This window comes from Talpa occidentalis, unplaced genomic scaffold, assembly GCF_014898055.3.
Source record: "Talpa occidentalis isolate TD23 unplaced genomic scaffold, MPIMG_talOcc4v2.1 talOcc4.4, whole genome shotgun sequence".
Classification (NCBI taxonomy): domain Eukaryota; kingdom Metazoa; phylum Chordata; class Mammalia; order Eulipotyphla; family Talpidae; genus Talpa; species Talpa occidentalis.
Window position 1 is genome coordinate 137931533 of NW_023604295.1, and position 23159 is coordinate 137954691.

Here is a 23159-nt window from a genome sequence, read left to right on the forward strand (position 1 = left end):
CACGGGAGGGTGAGAGAATTCACCAGAGTCAGAGCAGGATGCAGAACAGGCAGAAGGACAGAAGTACACTGCTGAGGGGAGCAGCGGGCGGCAGGAGAGGTCTAGCGCGCCATGTGGGACCCTCCTCTGGTGGCCGGGGAGCAGCCGGGGATCGAACCGGCACTGCAGAGGCTGCGGGCAGCATCGCAACCCAGCGCTCAACCGCTGCGCCACCGGGGAGGCCCTAAAAGACATTTTTATACCAATAATCAGCAAGATTAAATATCCAGTAAACAGGTAAAAATGTTATGTAATAAAAACTTTCAGCATATAAAAGAGAAGAGGAAGAGAGAATATATAGAATAATTATGAACAATCATGTCAGTACTTAGAAATATTTAAAATATAATTGGACCCCATAAATAATTGGGAATTGCTAGTAATCTATGTGATTTGTGAATATTCTCACCTCAAATCACAGCTGCCTAACAAATCCTTTGATCACAGTTTTTTCACTTGCTGGGTTTGGTAATCAAATTAGATGAAAAAAAGGAGTTGTGATCTTCTTTTTCCTGTCTGACATTAGACTCTATATCTGTGCTTATATATTTTTTTAATAATGTAAGTTTGGTGTAACATAGTAACCTCTTTATTGAATTTTATTTATTTTGGATCTTTTGGCTCACACATTCTGGGTCTATAAAATGTCACTAAGAAATATAGTTAGATTTATTCATATTGAAGAGAAATGACATAGGAAACTGAGAAATCAATACAAAGAAAAACTCAAACTAGTTGCCTTGGTCTGTAGAACTGGATGACTCTTGTTACTAAGCAATTGGATCTAGAATTTTATTACATCAGACAGAAAGGAATAGAAATTATGTTTCTCTTTGTCATGTGAGCACTCAAGAAAAATTCTATGCTCATAATTATGGGCAGGTAAACTACCATGAACACAACTATAGTTACCAAGCATCATGGGAACCATTATTTGTTGTGCTGGTGAGTCATACAAGAATTTATCTGTAAGGAGAAGCATGAATATTAGTGTATACATGAATACAAACACACACACAAACACAACCCGCATGGGTCTTTACCAAGACTTCTGATTTTGAGTAAGATCTGCTGCATTTATTTCCCCTATTCTATTTAATGTCACTTGTTTAAAGCACAAAGTTAGGCTTTAAATGATGTTACTCAATGAATGTTTGATCAGAAGTGGAAATAGGGTACAGAGATTGATGGAATTAATGAAACTCTGGGGAAATATAAATTCATAAAGGACAAAGATAACATAAAGGACAAAGATAACAGAAGACTTGAAATTCTATTCCTTTATATGTGATAGCACAACACTTATGATAATGCCAGATTCTATCAGGAGGTTTGTTTCTGGGGTCATTTAGTAAAGTAATGTAATGAGGACAAATGTAGTTTAGCTAAAATATTCTCTAAAGATGATTATCCTGTCATTTGAAGATGGCATGGTAGTGATAAATTATGGTGGTATTATGTTGGTTAAACTAACTCTCAACAGTTCTATATTATTTACAATTATTTTCTATCATAATGATAGCTCATAATTCATGATAATCACCAGATATATTGAAATTGACATGGAGAACAAAACAGTTATTAGGATTTATTCATAGTTTGCAAATATTGGACTCAAATATTTCACTAAATAAACTAGTTTGTCTAAGGTACTTTTGGCATTTGGTAAAATTCTCCTTCACTTTAGTACTAGAAAAATACACAAGTGATTTGAGAACTAATGTTAATTTAATGATGGCGAGGATGTACAGACTGAAACAAGTTCCGCACTATCTGTAATAGAAAAAAAAACACAGAAAATCAAATGAAAACATCAAATCCATTATTAAATACTCCAGAAGTAGAAATCTTGGTGTTACAATTTAAACTGCTATTGTGAAACTCAATAACAAGTATTCCAGGAAAAATTACAATGTGTAATTTCAACTGAGATTCAGTGTATTGGGAGGAATTGACTACAAATCACAAAGTTCAGAAATGTAGATAAGAAAGATGAAATATTAAAAGCATATATTATTGAAATATATATCCCTGATTTCATCTTTTAGGATGAAACATCAGGATATCATGTCAAAATTTGGGTATTTTCACATTTAAAAAATTGAAAGAGTTGGTAACCAAGCCATGAGATAGCACAAGATTGCTCATTTTCAGTAACACATGCAAACCTTTTAATTATTGAGATACATTTATTTCTGCATTGACCAAATAAGGTATAGATGTGTAAATTTGATTTGAGATCAATATATTTGAGTGTTGAACTTGGATTTGGTTACCTTGTCATCCCAAAATGCAAGAACCAACATCTTTGCTCCAGTAAAATTTTACCTTCCCCATTACATTTGTTCCTGCTTTTGGAATGTATTGATTGTGTTTGCATTTCCAAAAGGACTAAATTTGCCATCATTATGCACCAATTTCCACAGTTCATTTTCATTTAGCATTTTTTTTCATTTCATTTGTCCAGAAGTTTTGAAACATGTTCCTATTAAGATATAATCAAGGTCCAACACATTGAGTGATATCTACCTGTTCACCCATGGATTTGCTTCTCCAATACTACCACCGTTGTCTGTGGATAATAACCATCATGGTAGATACTAATGAATGTGTAGGCAATTGATGCTTTGATTCTTGCATGCTGACAGGATTAGGTGAAAAGAAGACTAAATTGAGGAGAGAGTCAAGAAATAATTGGTTAAAGAAATAAAAATAGGGTCTCCCCTGGTGGCGCAGTGGTTGATCGCTGAGCTGCGAAGCTGCCCACAGCCTCTGCAGCGCCGGTTTGATCCCCAGCCACCGGCGAGGGTCCCACATGGCGCGCAGACCTCTCCTGCCACCCGCTGCTCCCCTCAGCAGTGTACTTTGGTCCTTCTGCCTGTTCTGCTCCCCGCTCTGGCTCTGGTGAATTCTCTCACCCTACTGTGCTTCTGACTGTACCCAGTGCTTGTATAAATAAATAAATATTAAAAAAAAAACACTAATCCTAAAAAAAAAAAATAGCAATTTATACATGTGATATAAATGATAGCATATATGGAATATATGACTACTAATTATTACAGTCTTTTACTTGTCAAATTTTATGTTACGTGAATGTCCAATCTTTGTTTTTGTTGTTCTGATTTATTTTGCTGCATATACTTTGCTAAATCCCCGCCATTTTGTTGAACATGGCTGCATTTCATCCTTTCTTGTGTCTGCAAAATTCACTGTGGTGTGTTGTCACATGTCTCCTTGACTTACTCCTCTGATGGTTCAAACTGATTGGTGTACCCTTATAGGTCACCCTTTTTCTCTTGATATTTTTAATATTCTGTCCTTGCCATTGGTTCTCAACAGCTTTGTCATGATCTGTCTTGTTGTGTATATGTCTATAATGATTTTGTTTGAAGCTCTTGGGACTTTTGATCACACCTTCTTTGATCCATAAAATGTCAATTAGGAAATATAGTTAGCTTTATTGATATTGAGCATAAATTATGGGGGAAATTTCAAGAAAATTGTAGTCACTGTGAGGAAAAACAAACTAGTTGCCCTGGTCTGTAGAATTGGGTAAATCTTGTTACTAAGAAACTAGATCTAGAATTTGATTACATCAGAGACAGAAAGGAGTAGAATTATTTTCTCTTTGTCATGAGAGCACTCAAGTAAATCCCCTGATCTTAATATGGGAAGAAAACTCTAACCATGTATATGACTATGGTTAGATAAACCATGGGCGCCATTATATCTTCTGCTGGTGAGTCATTAAGGATTGTCTGTAAAGAGAAGCACTAAATATTTTGTGTGCATGAGTACACAAACCCATGTGATTTTATCAAAATCTTGAGTAAGTTCTGCAACATCTATTTTTCCCTATTCAACTCAATGTCACTGGTTTAAAAATACAAAAATTGTCTTTTAATGGATTGTTACTCAATGAGGGTAACAACAGAATGGAAATTAGGGTACAAATTGATCAATTTTATAAAACTCTGGGGAAAAAGAAAATTATAAAAGAAATGTTAACAATTGATGTATGTTCCTTTACAAGTGATAGCACAGCACTGATGAAAATACTTTATTCTTTCAGGGCATGAGTTCCTGAGTTACTAACAAAATAATATTATGAGGATACATGTAGTCTAGCTAAAATAATCTCTGGTGAGTGTTTTATTGTCACATGCTTTCAAGATGAGGTCTTAGCAATAAATTTTGGTGGTATTATTTGATTAAACTCTCTCATCTGTACTATATTATTCACAAATAATTATTTTTCTTCACAACAATAGCTCATATTTCGTAGCAATCATCATATATATTAAGAGACACATGGAGAGAAAATAAGTTTATAAAGATTTTACTCATATTTTACACATAGATGTTGGACTCTAATATTTCACTGAATGAACTTCCATTTTCTGGTGGACTTTGGCACCAGAAGTGCGCTGGGAGTGGATGTGAACAATATGTTTCCATATGTCCAACCAGACTTCATTCTCCACTGTGTTTCGATTTGTCTTAGTGTTCTTAATGTCATTACACTAAATACTCTTCGATGGTTAATGACCAGATAATGATTAAGAATATCCTGTGGACAGTACACCACATAATAAAAATAGGCAGTAGACTCTATTTTTCATTTATGGTTTCCAACTGTGTAGAACAGTGTTTGAATAATATAGGACTCTGATACATATTTCATGTGACAAAAAAATTTCAGAGTTGGCAGCAAGCCCTGGGATAGTGCTAGAATTATCATTTCAAAAAATTGTGCTAAACCATTAAGTTATTGAGATGCATTTTTATTTGCACTTACCAAATAAGATATATATGTGTAATTGAGTTTTGAGTGCAATATATTTGAATGTTGAACTTGGGAGTTAGTTACCTTGTCATCCTGAAAATGCAAGAACTTTGACATCTTTGTCCAATAAAATGTGACCACCAATAATACTCCCATCCTCCTTGTGGGATGTATTGATTTTATTTGCATTTTTAAAGGTACTTATTTGCCATCTTTTTTATTATTGAAAAATTTTTTTAAAAGATTTATGCTATTTATGCATACGAGAGCTGGGGTGTATGCCAGAGGTGTGGGAGTGGGGTGAGAGAATTTACCAGAGTCAGAGTGGGGAGCAGAATAGGCAGATGTACTGGAATACACTGCTGAGGGGAGCAGTGGGTGAGGCAGGTGAGGTCTTAGGTGCCATGTGAGTCAGCTCCCTGACCGGGCATCAAACTCACGCTGCAATGGTGACTAATGACTTTACAGTGCTGAGACTTAACTACTTGCACCTCCAGGGAGGCCCCATTAGCCATCATTTTACTCCAATCTTACAGCCTGTGCAGTCTCCACTCTCCACACCCTCCTGGTCTCTGTCCCACCTTCTCTCAGGGCAGATGCACTGCAGTGTGGGCTCATGTCTTGAGCCAAACTATAATCCATTTACCCAAACCCTCTCCCTCCTTCCCCTCAGCCTGTTCATCTCTCCCACCCTGACTCAGCCCCTCCTTCTATTTTCTCTTTAGAGCCGCTGCCCTGGGGCTGTGACACTGCCAGAGGACAGGGGGTCAAGGCCAGCCCTGCACAGCCATGCCAGAGGGAAGAGACACATCAGTGATGCTTCCTGCCCCACCCCCTGTTGCTCCCCAGTAGCCCCATGTGCTGGCTCCACGATGGCAGGGCAGGAGGCCCTGGTGCCAGTGAGGCTCTCTCTCCTACTCCTCTGGCTCAGGCTGTTTCTGTCCCACTGGGGGTGGGCTCGGATGGGGCACGCCCAGCTCCACAGTCCCCCAGAAGTGGTGATTCCCCGCAGAGTGACAGGCCCTGACAGAGTTGTGAAACCTCAGGACTGGCTCTCTTACAGCCTGCACTTTGGGGGACAGAGACACATTGTCCACATGAGAGTCCAGAAGCATCTGCTGGCCAGACACCTGCCGGTGTTCAGCTACACTGACCAGGGTGCCCTCATTGAGGACCATCCAGTTGTCCAGAATGACTGCTACTATCATGGCTATGTGGTGGGGGACCCACAGTCCCTGGTGGTCCTCAGCACCTGTTTTGGTGGCCTTAGAGGAATCTTACAGATAAATGACACCATTTATGAAATCGAGCCCAAAGAACATTCTACCACATTTGAACATTTGGTGTACAAGTTGGACAGTGAGGAGACAGGCCTGTCCATGAGATGTGGGTTAACAGATGAAGAAATAGCACGGCAGCTGAAGTTTCAGGAGGACAGTGACCCGACGTTGATGCAGAGCGGGTATGAAGGGTGGTGGACCCACCAGCGGGTTGTGGAGCTGGCAGTGGTAGTCGACCACAACCGGTACCTTCATAAAAAGAGTAATGTCTCCAAGGTGTACACAGAAGTGAGCCTTGTTATCAATTACTTACATGGCTTTTATATACCACTGGAAGTTGATATAGTTTTAATCGGCATTGAGATCTGGACAGAATCAAACCCCCTTCCGATAGATCTTATTGACCCTTTGTTGAAGGCATTTTGCAAATGGAAGAAAACAGGCTTTGAAGCCCGCTTGCCACATGATGTTGCACATGTTTTTGTAAAGAAACAATATGGGATAACTCTTGGATTAGCATATGTAGCATCAGTGTGTAGCACTAAATATAATTGTGCAATTCTTAGCGCTGTTTATGACGACCTGTATGAATTTTCATACATTATGGCACACGAGCTTGGTCATAATTTAGGAATGATGCATGATGAGCCACTGTGTGCATGTGGGCAAGAACATTGCATTATGTATCCTCAGAAAGTGAAATCAACTAAGTTTAGCAACTGCAGTTATGCTGACTTTTGGAACTATGTTGGCAAAACAACCTGCCTGAGGGTTCCTCCCGAGCATGACAGAAGATTCAGGCACAGTCTCTGTGGGAACAAGGTGGTGGAAGAAGGCGAAGAGTGTGACTGTGGCTCAGTGACGTCCTGTGAAGATGATCCCTGCTGTGAGTCAAACTGCACGCTGTCAAACGGGTCTGCTTGTGCCTTTGGGCTTTGTTGCAAATTCTGCAAACTCAAGCCATCGGGCACGTTGTGTAGAGAACGGGAAAACGAATGTGACCTTCCAGAGTGGTGCAACGGGACATCCTACCTCTGTCCAGAAGATGTGTATGTGCAGGACGGGGTTCCTTGCTCAGAGAGTGGCCACTGCTATGAAAAGAGATGCAACGACCGTGTGGAGCAGTGTAGGCAAATTTTTGGCAAAGAGGCTAAGAATGCAAATCACAGATGCTATAGTGAAGTGAACACCCGAGGAGACCGTTTTGGTCACTGTGGGTGGAAAGGTCCTGCATATGTCAAATGTGCAATCGCAGACGTCCTGTGTGGGAGGGTTCAGTGTGATGGTGTGAGAGAACTCCCCCTTCTGAGCGATCACACTACAGTGCACTGGGCCCACTTCAATGGGGTAACCTGCTGGGGTACAGACTACCATTTTGGGATGACCATTCCTGACATTGGGGAAGTGAAAGACGGAACAACGTGTGGTGTGGACCGTATCTGCCTCCATAGGAAATGTGTCCCCGCGGCACTATTGACTAGTCGCTGTTCATGGGACACCTGCAACAGGAATGGGATCTGTAACAATAAAGATCACTGCCACTGTGACCCGGAGTGGAAACCTCCCTTCTGTCTGAGAAGAGGACATGGAGGCAGTGTGGACAGTGGCCCACCCATGCCACGAAATGTAACTGAAGAGGATAGTTATGTATACCTTTTCCTATTATGGGGATTGCAATTGTTACTATTATTAACAGTTGCCATCGTTTTGATTTGGATGAGATATGTAAGGGACAGGCAAAGAACCAGAGAACATTGAACAAAATTTTCCAAAGTCACTTGAAAAGAGAACTGTTTTGACTTCACATATTGAAGAATGCTAACGCACATGGACACAGATGAAAGCTAATCTTTAGTGATTCTATATATTAAGCTTGAGACTCTTCGAAATAGAAATGTGTCATTTATTGACCATGATCTGAGATTTTTTTTTTTTATTTTCAGGTTCATAAGCATGAGCTGGTAAATCAAGTGCAAAAGATGCTAATTCTGGCATATTTGTTCTTTCCCTTATGGAAGCAATCTGTGGTCCAATTTTTTCATGAAATTAGTGTTTTGCTTCCCTTGGCCCAAGGCACAGCTCCTTGAAGTGTGTATGTGTTTAATTTGCTGGATCTCAGTTTCAAATAGACTTCCCCCTTGTTATCTGCCATGCCACACAGAGAATGTCTGCTTCAAAATGCAATCCACTTTTGCTAACCATCTCCCATTTCTTTCTTTCAATATGAGAACTAGAGTGGGACCGGAGCCCTGGGGACCTCTTTCAGCACTGTCCTGCCAGTGTCTCCTAAACAACATCTGCCTTGGCATCTGCATTAACTTTTTCTGCCCGATATCTACACACACACACATAGGTACATATATAGACACAGGTATACACACACAGATATATGTAAACACCTAATCCTATCTACACCTGTGTCCTTGCAAAGATTTTTATGCAATGTATATTTATATTTAAATTTATTTCATAAATATTGTTACTAAATTATAATTTAACAATATTTATTGGTATTATGTATTATACAGTTACATATTCTCTCATTTTAATCTAATAGATCATGTACAATTTATAATGTTTTAATACTGTCCAGCTCCCCATAATCATACCCCCAGAGACTTGAATACCAGGTCTTTGGTTCATTGGAACTACCAAGGACTCCTGCTGTAGGCCGGCTAACCACATCCTCAGCCCTAGATCCAGGATCCTATTCCTGAGGTCTGGGTCGCACTGAACCCATATTTCCTCTGTGATCTCCAGTCCTTGGGGTGATACCTACTTCTTCCTGTTAGCACACCACAGTTATCACAGAGGTGTGGTTTCTTAGGGATGACTGAACTCTGCTATTGTCCTTATCTTAGTTTCATTTAGAGCACAGAAGTCCAACATACGGGTGTTTCTTATTTTTTGTTTTGTATATAATTTTTACTGAGATAACAGTAGTTTAAGGAAACGGCATATGATTCAGAGGTATATGTGCACACCTCTCCAGATGCCCACCACACCCAGCACCAAGGGGCCCACAGTTCTCCACCCTTGGCCGTTATGCACCAAGTAACTCCTCCGCTGCCCACAATCCCTCCCCCTCACCCTCTGGTAGACTCAATTCTACACTCAGATTTCTAGGATGATTGCAGTTAGCTCTGTGTGTCCCTTGCTTTGTTTCTCTATAACCCAAGAGGAGTGAATTCTTCAAATTTTGTGTTTCTGCTTCTGAATGAGCATATTCCCTGCCAGTTCCATCCATGTTGCTGCAAATGGCAAGTGCACACCTTTCTCTGGGAAGCTGAGTCGCAGCCCACTGATCCACATGCCACATCTCCCTAGCCCACTCCTGTGTCAGTGAGCACTTTAGGTTTCCTTGGCTTAGAGCTTGTAAATACTGCTGCAGTGCATGAAGGAGGGCCTGTGTCCCTTTGAATTCATGTTTTACATTCTCTGGGAAACTTTTCCCAAAACAAACAAGCAAACAAACAAAAAACCCAGCATTCCTGATCAACAGGAGAATAATAGCAACATGCAAAGGTCTTCCGGGAGTTCATCATTTGTGGACAGAATATAGGTTGTCAGAACATTTGAGAACTTACAATGTAAAAATAAGCTCCATGTTTCCCTAAATATAACAATGTGTGTATAGATATAAAACCCGTTATTTAAATTATAAAATAAAATCTCCCCTAATTCATAGTCAAGAAAAATGCCAATCTACTTGGAATTTATTCAATCCCATGCCACTCAGGTGTAAGTTCAAAGGTGGGTTAACCAGAATTTATTTTTTTTCTTTTCTACTGCCCGTGGGGCCAATATTCAAACTTAGAGTTACATCAAAATTGGAAAATAATACTCAGCACTCAACTCCATTGAACTTCAGTTTTAAAGTGAGATGTGAGATATGTAACAACTCCATGTGGGATATATGTAATAGAAGTTTATTCTGAAAGGCAAACTAGATAATCCCAATGGTATCTAAAAATAAATTTAAGAAAATGAGAAGTTGCAGGAAAGTTGTGGATAGATGAACTGAAATTTCAGGGAGGCCCTGTTGTGTGTGAGGCTCTCTCCTGCTCCTCTGGCTCAGGCTGTTTCTGTCCCACTGGGGGTGGTCTCGGGTGGGGTACGCCCAGCTCCACGGTCCGCCAGAAGTGGTGATTCCCCGCAGAGTGACAGGCCCTGACAGAGTTGTGAAACCTCAGGACTGGCTCTTACAGCCTGCACTTTGGGGGACAGAGACACTTTGTCCACGTGAGAGTCTAGAAGCATCTGCTGGCCAGAGACATGCCTGTGTTCAGCTACACCGACCAGGGCGCCCTCATTGAGGACTATCCTGTTGTCCAGAATGACTGCTACTATCATGGCTATGTGGAGGGGAACCTGGAGTCCCTGGTTGTCCCCAGCACCTGTGTCAGGGGCTTACAGGCAGGGAGAGGGGTACCAGAGAACCCCCCCAAACTTGCCTGCTCTAAATAGGTTCTACCATCTGTCGCATCCAGACAAAACATACAGACCTTTGTGGAAAAGAACTTTAATGCAATTAGTGTGCAATACAGAGAAGATATAGAATATAGTTTTCAAATCAAGCAGCCAAAGTTACCCGTCCCCTCGTGGGTAAAAGTCCACCCAAGCAGGATTGGCCCAGAGCAAGGCCCCAAAGCCTGCCACAAGCTAAAGAACCTTCCAATGGGGACCCATAGAAAAGGGTTAGGAATAACCAGACAAGTCTTGGAAGAAAAGAACAAAATCAAAACCAAGATAAAAGCTGCCATTGTCACCTCCCCAGCGACTCTCACCCATGGCTATTTCACCCAGTCCAGGACTGAGAAGCAAATGCAGCTCCTTCACATGTCTCTCTGCTCCACGTGCCTCCGCCAGGTCTCCTAGCTCTCCACCCCTCTTCCTTCCCCAGTCTCCTCTCTATCTTCTCCTCCTCCCTGCTCGGCTCCACCCTCCCTCGGGTGGGGCAGGGAACCTGGAACCTCCCCTTTTCCTGGGGACACCCCTGTTACAAGTACATTAGACAGTGATCTCCCTGAAGGACAGTTGATGTCCTGCCTGCTGCAGTTTGACAGGGTTAGATGAGAAGTCCAGAAAGGGGTGGTGGTGGAAGGAGGACATGTGGCTTCTGCTGTGGCAGATGATCCGTGTCTCCTCTCAGACTACTGTCACTCGAGGCTGCTTGTGCTGTGGACTTCATTGCAAATTCTGCAAACTCAGGCCATCAGCCGCCTCGTGTAGAAAATAGGAACATGAATGTGACCTTCCAGGGTGGTGCAACAGGACATCCTATCTCTGGCCTGAAGATGTGTACGTGCAGGACAGGGTCCCTTGCTCAGACAGTGGTCACTAAAATGAAAAGAGATGCAACAACAGTGAGGAGCAGTGTAGGCAAATTTTTGGCAAAGAGGCTAAGAGTGCAAAGCACCAATGCTATAGTGAAGTGAACACACCCACCGGAGACCTTTTTGATCACTTTGAAATGTGCTACGTATTCCAAACTCATTGGCACACTGTTAAACTATTTCTTATGCCTGAGCATAAATGTATATACTCTGAGCAATTACAATCTGAGCTAGAGGTGCAATGGAAATCTTTACATATTTTCAACAAATGACAGGTACTAAAATGATAATTGCTATATTAATCACAAGGTCCAAAAACTGCAGCCAACAGCCTGTCAAGGCTTTGCTGAATAAACAACTTGTGGTATATTCATGCACTTTATACCAAACATAGATGAGAAGGAATATTAAGAAATCCATATCATAAATTGGGAGAACTTACAAAATATCAAATAAAATAAAACATACAGTAGATTATGAATGGGGAATAACACTCCTAGGAAACTCCCATTACATTTCTAGAAAGCACACAGAAAACTAATCCATACTATGAAACTATAGGGTAGCAAGTATTTTTGAAAGTATAAAATTATGTACATCATATTAAATAAATAATTAAATATAATGTATGAAAAAGCTGAGATAGTGACAGCTTAGCCTGGGTTTTGTGTGACACAGCTTGACCTCTCTCTGACTCTTGCCCTCCCTTGGTTTAGAAAGAGACAACACAGTCTGAACCTCCTCAAATATACAGTTCATGTCAACACAGGTGTTTCATTAAAGTAGGTGGAGGTTTGTCAAATTTAGTTCATGGTATGTTTTTCATCATGAAATGAGACTTGAAAGAAACAAATTAGAAAACAGAATGGTAAAATCAATTAAAGTCACAAGATGAAAGTGATTCTAATTATAAATATATCGTTGACAATGCACTGGCAATTGAAGAGGGGTTAATATGAATACTTAAAAACCCTTGCTCAATTAGCAGTAACTCATCATTGTTCATTGCACTAATATTTTCAAATAAAAAGAGGTCAACATGGGCACAGAATTTAGTATAAAATGTAATTTTCTGGAATTTTTTATGTAATTTTAATTTTTTTCAAATAAGGGCAATGAAACAGATACTCAACAGGCAACAGTATTGCCGATGACTTCAGTAATAAAGAAATCATATTTAGGACCGCCCTGGTTGTGCAAGGGGTTAAGTCTCAGCACTATGAAGCTATCTGCAGCCACTGCAGCACAAGTTTGATCCCGGGCCAGGGAGCTGACTCACATGGTGCAGCAGACCTCTCCTGACTCACCCGCTGCTCCCCTCAGCAGTGTATTTCAGTCATTCTGCTTTTTCTGTTCCCTACTCTGTCTCTGGTGGATCCTCTCACCCCCCACACCTCTGGCCTGTACCCCAGTTCTTCTAAGTAAAAAGAAATAAAATCTTTAAAACAATTAAAAAAAGAAATCATATTTATTCTCAATTTATAATATAAATAAAAGCCATTCTTCATACCACTTATCAGCAAGATTAAATTTCTAATAAACAGGTAACATGTAATGGAAACTTTCAGAAAGTAAGAGAGGAGGAAGATAGATGATATAGAATAATTATGAACAATCACATCATTTACAGCTCAGAAATATTTAAAATAATAATGGGCACAAGTAAATAAATGGGAACTGATAATAATCACACCGGTTGATTTGTGAATTCTCACCTCAAATCACAGCTGTCTAACCAATATTTTGATCACTTTATTTCACGCATTTGTTGTGCTAAAAAATTAATTGAAAAAAAAAAAGGAGTTGTGTTGTTTTCCTTCTGACATTGGGCTGCTTATCTGTGAATCTATTTCTTCTAATAATGTAACTTTGGTGTGACATAGTAACCTCTTCATTGAATTTTATTTAATTTTACGCATAATACTCTTGTGATTTTTATTATTGTGTTACTTCAGAATTCTATAATAAATTTAACCCTTTCAGAAGAACATAGGAACTCTCATTTCTTTGGCCTTTTGGCACAAAATCATGGCATGTAGTAAAATGCATATTTTCCAAATCATTCTTTAATGATTTCATTTCTTTCATATGTAATCCCATTCAATTTATTTTTGTTGTGTTCACTCCACCATCTTTTGTGTTTCCTTGTCCTGTTCCCTCCTGCCTGCCTCAACCTTAGAACCCTCAGGATGCTTGTTGATGTCTACTAGTTATTATAGTATTTTACCTTGTCAAATTGTATGTTGCATGAATGTCCAATATTTGTTTTTGTTGTTCTGATTTACTTTGCTGCATATAATTTGCTAAAAAGTCCCTCCATTTTGTTGGACATGGCTGCATTTCATCCTTTCTTGTGTCTGTATAATTTGCCATGGTGTGTATGTGACATGTCTTCTTGACTACTTTCCAGATACTTCTGTCTGATTGGTGTTCCCCTATAGGTCACCCTTTTTTATTGGTATTTTTAATATCCTTGCCATTGGTTCTCAAGAGCTTTGTCATATTGTGTCTTGGTGTTTGTCTGTTACGAGTTTGTTTGCAGGTCTTTGGGCCTTTTGGATAACACATTCTGGATCCATAAAATGTCATAAGAAATATAGCTAGATTTCTCATATTGAAGATGAATGCTGTGGGAAATTGAAAAGAAATTGAAGAGTCGAAGTGAGGAAAAAACATAAACTAGTGCCCTGGTCTGTAGAACTGGATGAATCTTGTTACTAAGCAACTAGATCTGGAATTTTATTACATCAGAGACAGACAGAAAGGAGTAGAAATTATGTTTCTCTTTGTCATGTGAGCACTCAAGAAAAATTTCTACTCATAATTATGGGCAGTAATGATTAACCGTTTTTAATTAACTATCCTTACAAAGGACCATGGGAACTAGGATTTGTTCTGCTGGTGAGTCATTCAATAATTTATCTGTAAGGAGAAGCACTAATATTTGTGTAGGCTTGAATATAACACACACACACACCATGTGTCTTTACCAAGATTTCTGGTTTTGAGTAAGATCTACGTTTACTTTCCCCTATTCTACTTAACGTCACTTTTCAAAAGCACAAAATTATGTTTTAATTGATTGTTACTGAAGGAGGGTAAGAACCAAAATGGAAATTGGGGTATAGCAATTGATCAACTTGATGAAACTTGGGTAGACAAATATTTATGAAAGACATGTCACTTGAAATTCTCTTCCTTTACAAATGATAGACAGCACTGATGATGATGCTAGATTCTCCAAGAGATGTGCTTCTGAGCTCTGGAATAAAATAATGTTCTGAGACAAATGTAGTCTAGCTAATATATTCTCTGGAGATCATTTTCCTGTCACCTGCTTGCAAGACAAGATGTTAGGAAAATATTCTGGTGGTATTATATTGGCAAAACTCACACTCAACAGCTATATTATTTACAATTATTGTCTATCACAATAATAACTCATAATGCATAATAATCAGCAGATGTAATGAGAGACACAGAGAGCAAATAGTTATGTTATCTCACATTTTACAGATGTTTTCTCACATTTTACAGATGAACTTTAAGCATTTTGTGAAATTCTTCATTTTAGCACTAGAAAAATACACACATAGTATGAGAACAAATATTAATTTAATGATGATGAGGATGTACAGACTGAAACAACTTCCCTATAAATTATCTGTTATAGAAAAAAAAAACACAGAAAATTAAATGAAAACACCAGATCCATTATTGAATACACCAAATGGAGAACTCTTGGTGTTACAATTTAAACTAACATTGTGAAATTTAATAACAAGTATTCCAGGAAAAACACACAACATATAATTTCAAATGAGATTTAATATACTGAAGAAGAATTCACTACAAATCACAAAGTTAAGAAATGTCGATAAGAAAGATGAAATATTAAGAGCATAAATTATTGAAATATCCTAAAGGATATTTAGGATATCCTAAATATCACATCACAATTTGGGTGTTTTCACATTTTAAAATTTCCATAAATATTCCGTGAATTACTTTCAGAGTTGGCAGCCAAGCCATGGGCTAGCACAAGATTGCTCATTTTCAGTAACAAGTGCAAACATTTAAGTTACTGAGATACATTTATTTCTGCATTTACCAAATAAGGTATATATGTGTAAATTTGATTTGAGATCAATACATTTGAGAGTTGAACTTGGATTTGGTTACCTTTTCATCCCCAAATGCAAGGACTTTGATATCTTTGCTCCTGTAAAATTTTAACTTCCCCATTACTTTTGTTTCTGCCTTTGGGATGTATTGATTTTGTTTACATTTCCAAAAGGACTTTATTTGCCATCAATATACACCAATTTCCAACAGTTCATTTTCATTTAGCATTTTTTTTTCCATTTCATTTGTCCAGAAGTTTTGAAACATGGTCTTATCTTATTAAGATATAATCAAGGACTAACACAAATATCTACCTGTTCACCCAAGCATTTGCTTCTCCAGACCATTATCTGCAGATGATAACCATCATGGTAGATACTAATGTGTGTGTAGGAAATTGATGCTTTGATCCTTGTATGCTGACAGGATTAGGTGAAAAATAATGCATAGAGGAAATAGTCAAGAAATAATAGGTTAAACAAATATTAAATATAATAAATTATATATGTGATATAAATAATAGCATCTATGAAATGTACTATGTTGGCTACATATACACATAGGTGACACATATAAATGTTACCTGTATAAATATATGCACAATAAGAAATAATAAATGTTAGTATTTTAACATTGATCTGAGAATCATGACTAAATTCTCAATTACAATTGAAAGGAAAACCTATATATTAGTATTTATACCAGTCTATGTGTTTAATCAAAACTTGTCTATCAAAACATGTTCTGTACACATTTCTATACTCTTTTGTTTACACATTTACTGAGGAAATGTTCGTACACATCCCTGTGTTTAGATGAGAGAGCAATGAATCCACATGTGCACACATCTGGATGTCAGGTGTCAGCCTGTCCACTCCCTGCTCTCCACACCCTCACGGTGTCCCTGGCTCACCATGTCTCAGGGCAGATACAAAACAGTGTGGGCTCCTGTCTTAGCTGAACTCTGATCCATTTAGCCAAATCCTCTCCCTTCTTCCCTTTGGCCTGACTCAGCCCCTCCTTCTATTTTCTCTTTAGAGCTGCTGCCCTGGGGCTGTGACACTGCCAGAGGACAGGGGGTCAAGGCCAGCCCTGCACAGCCATGCCAGAGGGAAGAGACACATCAGTGATGCTTCCTGCCCCACCCCCTGTTGCTCCCCAGTAGCCCCATGTGCTGGCTCCACGATGGCAGGGCAGGAGGCCCTGGTGCCAGTGAGGCTCTCTCTCCTACTCCTCTGGCTCAGGCTGTTTCTGTCCCACTGGGGGTGGGCTCGGATGGGGCACGCCCAGCTCCACAGTCCCCCAGAAGTGGTGATTCCCCGCAGAGTGACAGGCCCTGACAGAGTTGTGAAACCTCAGGACTGGCTCTCTTACAGCCTGCACTTTGGGGGACAGAGACACATTGTCCACGTGAGAGTCCAGAAGCATCTGCTGGCCAGACACCTGCCGGTGTTCAGCTACACCGACCAGGGTGCCCTCATTGAGGACCATCCAGTTGTCCAGAATGACTGCTACTATCATGGCTATGTGGTGGGGGACCCACAGTCCCTGGTGGTCCTCAGCACCTGTTTTGGTGGCCTTAGAGGAATCTTACAGATAAATGACACCATTTATGAAATCGAGCCCAAAGAACATTCTACCATATTTGAACACTTGGTGTACAAGTTGGACAGCGAGGAGACAGGCCTACCCATGAGATGTGGGTTAACAGATGAAGAAATAGCACGACAGCTGAAGTTTCAGGAGGACAGTGACCCCACGCTGATGCAGAGCGGGTATGAAGGGTGGTGGACCCACCAGCAGATTGTGGAGCTGGCAGTGGTGGTCGACCACAACCGGTACCTTTATAAAGAGAGTAATGTCTCCAAGGTGTATGCAGATGTGTGCCTTGTTATAAATGATGTGGGTGGTTTCTACAAGTCCCTGGAAGTTGAAGTAGTTTTAATGGGCATTGAAGTCTGGACTGAATCAAACCTCCTTCCAGTAGATGACATTAACCGTTTCTTGTTTCAATTTTGTGAATGGAAGAGGCAAGGCTTTGAAGCCCGCTTGCCACATGATGCTGCACATGCTTTTGTAAAGCAAGATTTTGGTGACGATCTTGGCTTAGCCTACGTAGGAGCAGTATGTTCGCAGGTATATAACTGCGCAGTTGAAAGTTTCACTTCTGACCTGCTCTATGACTTTGCCTACATTGTGGCACATGAGCTCGGTCATAACTTGGGAATGCTCCATGATGACAGCTTTTGTACCTGTGGAAGCAGGAACTGCATCATGCTTCCAAGTAAAGTGAGAGCAACTAAGTTTAGCAACTGCAGTTATGCTGCCTTTTGGAATTATGTTGGCAAAACAACATGTCTAAAGGTACCTTCAGACATCATCTTCAAACACACACGCTGTGGGAACAGTGTGGTGGAAGAAGGAGAAGAGTGTGATTGTGGTTGCATCAATTCCTGTGCAAATGATCCCTGCTGTCAGTCGGACTGCACCCTGACACCTGGGGCTGCCTGTGCCTTTGGGCTTTGTTGCAAATACTGCAAACTCAGGCCACCAGGCACATTGTGTAGAAAGCAGGAAAACGAATGTGACCTTCCAGAGTGGTGCAACGGAACATCCTACCTCTGTCCAGAAGATGTGTATGTGCAGGATGGGGTTCCTTGCTCAGAGAGTGGCCACTGCTATAAAAAGAGATGCAACGACCGTGTGGAGCAGTGTAGGCAAATTTTTGGCAAAGAGGCTAAGAATGCAAATCACATATGCTATAGTGAAGTGAACACCCGAGGAGACCGTTTTGGTCACTGTGGGTGGAAAGGTCCTGCTTATGTCAAATGTGCAATCGCAGACGTCCTGTGTGGGAGGGTTCAGTGTGATGGTGTGAGAGAACTCCCCCTTCTGAGCGATCACACTACAGTGCACTGGGCCCACTTCAATGGGGTAACCTGCTGGGGTACAGACTACCATTTTGGGATGACCATTCCTGACATTGGGGAAGTGAAAGACGGAACAGAATGTGGTATGGACCATATCTGCCTCCAGAGGAAATGTGTCCCTACAATACTCTGGAATAGTTACTGTTCACGGGAGACCTGCAACATGAGTGGGGTCTGTAACAATAGACATAACTGCCACTGCGACCCAGAGTGGGAGCCACCCTCATGCCAGAAAGCAGGATATGGAGGTAGTGTCGACAGTGGCCCACCCCCTCCAAGACAAGAACCCATAGAAGAAAATTTTATATACCTTCTCGGATTTTGGTTGATACGTTTATATTATTTTATAGTTTCTGTGCTTGTTATGATTTTGCTGACCTTTGAGACAAACAGCGAAGAAGAATCAGAAGAATCTATCTACTAACCTAAGATGAGCTAATGTTTCCAACTTCAGTCTAAAGAAGTAAAGAATGTTTTGAATTCACAGAAGAAAAGGAAAAACATATGAATACAAAAGGGAAATTCAATCCCCAAAGAACTTGCCCATACATTAAGTTTTAGATTCCTTGAAATAGAAATGGTACACCATGTGTCACTGTTTATTGATTGAAATCCTGAGTTTTTTATATTTGGGTTCATAAACATGATGTATTAAATCATTTGCAAAATATGTTAATTCCTCAAATATTTCTACTTTCCCTTATCAAAGCAATTGTTATTCAATTTTTTCATGAATTTTATACTCCCCCCACTTCCTCCAGCCAAGACACAGCTCATTGACAGGGTGCGTGTGTCTGTTTAATTTACTGGATCTCAGTTTCAAATAGACCTCCATTGTTATCTGCTTTTTCTCACAGAGAATGCTCTACCACAACATGCATTGCCTTCATTTGATTCTCTATATTCCACATGTAGGTGACACTATCCAGTATTTGTCTTTCTATTTTGATAATTTTTGCTTAACATAACCCCCCTCCACTTCTATCCATGTTTTCATAGATGGCAAGACTTATCTTTTCATTACCCATCTTGTATCCATGGACTTAGATGGCACATCTTCCTGATCCACTTATCTGTTGTTGGGACTTAATTTGTTCCCATGGCTTGGCTATTGCAACTAGTGCTGCAATGAACATAGGGAGCTTGTTTCCCTTTGAATTACTATTTTTGTATTATTGGGTAGTAGCTAGGAGAGGTATTGCTGGGTCATCTGGTAGGTCCATTTTTGTGAACTTAAAATGATGAGATATTGATTTTCTAGAATACTAATCAAAGTTCACATCTTGAGCCTCTCTGAAGAAGAAACAGACTATTCAAAGATACAGGTAAAACAATAAGTGTCAGTAAATCACAAAAGATTGTAACATTTCATGGTCAGTATATGAGGAAAGATTATGAATGATAAGGACATTTGTTTAATTTTTTGATATGTCATATTTTTAAACAATGGTCAAAATTATAGGTAATAATATGTTAAAATAAAACAGACTTTTAGGAAGCTTATAAATTTGAGGATACGTATTTGTCTTTGTTTTCATGCAATTTAACATCAAATTAATATGTTATCTATGTCCCCTTTTATAAGGGGAGAAAACAAATTTAGGGATGATATTGTAGGATTCCTCTGAGAAATATTTCACAGCAACTAATAACAAAACTATGTGGAATTGGTTTCTAGAGAGTGGGTTAAAAGTTTTGAAAATCCTTAAGACACTTAAGATTACAGATTATTATGAAATAATATTTGCCTGTTTAACCAAATTGTTAGAGACTTCAAAGGCATATGCAAAAATTTTACATTGGTCTAATAATGGATAGGCCAAATATTTACAAAATTAGGCCAAAAATTAATTTACATACTAAATTAATTACATGACTTGATGATAAGAAAAATAGATGGTACAACATTTTGTTTTCTGGATATAGAATATTAAAAGACAAAGGAAAGCCTTTCATGGTCTCTTCAGTGCAAGGAAACTGAGTTCTTTTAACTGAAAGAAAAGTATGTTACAATTATTCCTATATTTTTATCACCATCTGATATTTACATAATAGATTATTTATCCAATGTCCCTCATGAATAACTTGAAATGGTAGAAATGGAAATAAATTTATATGGTCTTTCCACTTTCAATAACAAAAACTAGGGATCACAAAATTCTTTTGAAGACATTTTTGTGATAGATCCATGTGGAAGAGAACAAACACAAACCTTCACCTTATGATATACAAAGGGAACTGAGTTGTAGCTTGGGCCAGAATAAAAATGAAAATACATAAGAATTTGTAAGATCTGTCTTCATGATATAGCCACACAAACCTTTCAGAACAATGAAAACTAAATTATAAAAACTCTTAGGATTCATCAAAATTAAAAATTCTCTCCATCCATGACCTCTCTTAGAAAATGAATCAGAATAGGTAAAACTGACACATTGGTCAAATGTGGAGCCACTGAATTTTTAACCATTATTAGTAAATGAAAATGGCATAATTACAATAGAAAAGGTTTTGGTGATTTCTTTTCAAAACTAAAACCAGAGATTCCATTTATGTCTCATAGCAATTGAGCTGAACATGCTTGAAAATAATACATATTTATGCTATTGTGAAGATAAAATAATGCATGTAATATAATAAACCTTTTCAAAATTTCTCAGATGTATGTCCCTGTTAAACAAAAACTACAAATATAAAAAAGCTCTTTATTTAAGCCATCTTAGGACAACTGATGTCAAAATTCTGATATTTAATGAAATTATACTTGTAAACTCATGCCAAAAAATAGCAAAGTTCAATTTTCTCTCAAACTCCAGGCACACAATAGTCATATATGAAATATTTGTAATAGCACACCCACCTAAACAAAATTGAACTTTCCCAAAATGTGAGTTTCTTCCTCTCAATCTCATCCACCTAAAACTATCTCTTTAGGTAGTTCTACCATTTATAATATTGAAAGAATTCAGTGAATGGTTTAAATAGCAGTTAACACATCAGATTTCAGAATTAATTATCTGGTGGCGAGGTCATTGTAGACCCTTCCCCTCCCCCACCCTTCAGAGATCTACAAAAGAGGAAAAAGTATACAAATATGAGAAAAGAAATATATGGAATATATCAAATATTCTAGCATGATTAATACTAGAGACCTTAAAGTGAAAAGAGATATTTATATATATTCCAACTCGCTACGGATAGTCTACATTCTATTTCATAGAATGTAATTATTCTTCTATTCTTAAATTATTAGTCACAGTTTTTTTATATCTTCTTGCTCCATATCTGAATCATCTTGTTACTATTTATAATTTCTCCTGCTTCCCCCCTTTTATTTTATTCTTCTAGTAATTAATCATAAATTTTGATTTTTTAAAGGTTTATTTATTTATGCATATAAGAACTGGGGTGCAGACCAGAGGTGGGGGACAGGGAAGGTGAGAGGATTCACCAGAGACAGAGTGTGGTGCAGAACAGTCAGATCTACTGAAATACACTGCTGAGGGGAACAGCTTGGGTAAAAACAAAGGGCAAGATGAGGCTATTATAAGGGTGCAATGAACCCATTTTTTCTTGGTGCCGTCTATCCACATACTGCAAGTAGCACTGATGTAGGGAGAAGAATAACCTAGGTCAAATGCCAGAGCTGATTTCTGCTTTTCCCAAGATTTGGAAATTTTTTTTAGAGAAAACTTCTCCATTTCTTCTTGTATGCCATTCGACCAATTTCAAAAGACAGGTTTTTGTTTTGTTTTGTTTTGTTTTGTTTTATTTTCATCATTAACTGGTGGTTGCACTAAGGAGAAAGTCTACCTAGCTCTTCACACAATGTCTCTAGAAACCCCACTCACCTAATAACATGAGAAAAAGAAAAAACTACTATGTATTTAGGCCTATAGAAAATAAGATGTAAATAATGACCAGTGAAATAGTACAGAGTCCAAATGTACTTCAATAGTTGTGTTAGGCAACTGAGAGCCATACAGGAACAGTGTATCTGTATCTCTCCCTTACATTGTACACGAAGACCACTTAAGAAGGATTGAAGATATGAGTGTCAAAGGTAAATGAATAAACTACCAAATGAATACAGAGAACAATAACTTTATGAACCAACAACAAACTAAATTACTTGAAATAAAATCTGTGAGTGAAAACTCACTTATTAAATAGGACATTGGGAATAAGCTGGTCTTTCTCTTAAATAAAAATATCATTAAAAATGAAAATGAAAGACTTGATATTTCAAGATATGCTTTTAAACACATTAAAATGATCATATTGAGAATATAGGGATCGCATATCAAGTATATTCTAATAGAAATTGACCAAAGAAGTCAGTCCCTTTGTAAAAGAGTCTCTCCAATAGCCAGTAAGCATTTGAAAAGATAATAAAATTTTTAGTTACAGGGAAATGTTAATGAAGAGTGTAATTTGATAACATTTTATCTACTGCAGATAGGACAAAATAAAAGTTTTGATTGAACATATCAAATGTAAGCAATGTCCTGGGTCATTTAAATTCGAACACATTGGTTTTGTTTTACAAGATGGTGATAACCGTTAAAAACTGTTTTAAATCTTTCTTATGCCTGACCATATATGTATATACTCTGAGCAATAATAATCTGAGTTATAGGTCAGGTGGAAACGTTTCCAT

At 38.7% G+C, this 23159-nt stretch overlaps 2 protein-coding genes across 11 annotated transcripts in view; both read left to right on the forward strand.

Annotated features, from left to right (window-relative positions):
* The first annotated feature begins 863 nt into the window (after positions 1-863).
* LOC119257989 (disintegrin and metalloproteinase domain-containing protein 25-like) overlaps positions 864-23159 on the forward strand; it is a 94084-nt gene continuing 71788 nt past the window's right edge. For 3 of the 10 annotated variants that reach the window (XR_008554043.1, XR_008554042.1, XR_008554049.1), the window contains exon 1: positions 864-984. Coding sequence is in view for 6 of the 10 variants with exons in the window: in XM_054701050.1 (XP_054557025.1) it covers positions 5701-7866 (2166 nt within the window). In the remaining 4 variants the exon portion in view is untranslated. Of the gene's footprint in view, positions 985-1049; positions 1101-3664; positions 3782-3812; positions 3872-4114; positions 4186-5553; positions 8520-23159 lie in introns of those variants that run through there. The other 7 variants (XM_054701050.1, XM_037526458.2, XM_054701049.1 and 4 more) reach the window with 7 other exon arrangements.
* LOC119257987 (disintegrin and metalloproteinase domain-containing protein 25-like) lies at positions 14307-19247 on the forward strand. The gene is made up of 2 exons (XM_037526455.2): positions 14307-14345; positions 16608-19247. The coding sequence occupies exon 2, from the start codon at positions 16755-16757 to the stop codon at positions 18921-18923; it is 2169 nt and encodes a 722-aa protein (XP_037382352.1). The 5' UTR covers positions 14307-14345; positions 16608-16754; the 3' UTR covers positions 18924-19247.

Excerpts from the sequence above, each read along its gene's own strand:
- LOC119257987 (XM_037526455.2), top strand. The coding sequence starts at position 16,755 with ATGGCAGGGCAGGAGGCCCTGGTGCCAGTGAGGCTCTCTCTCCTACTC.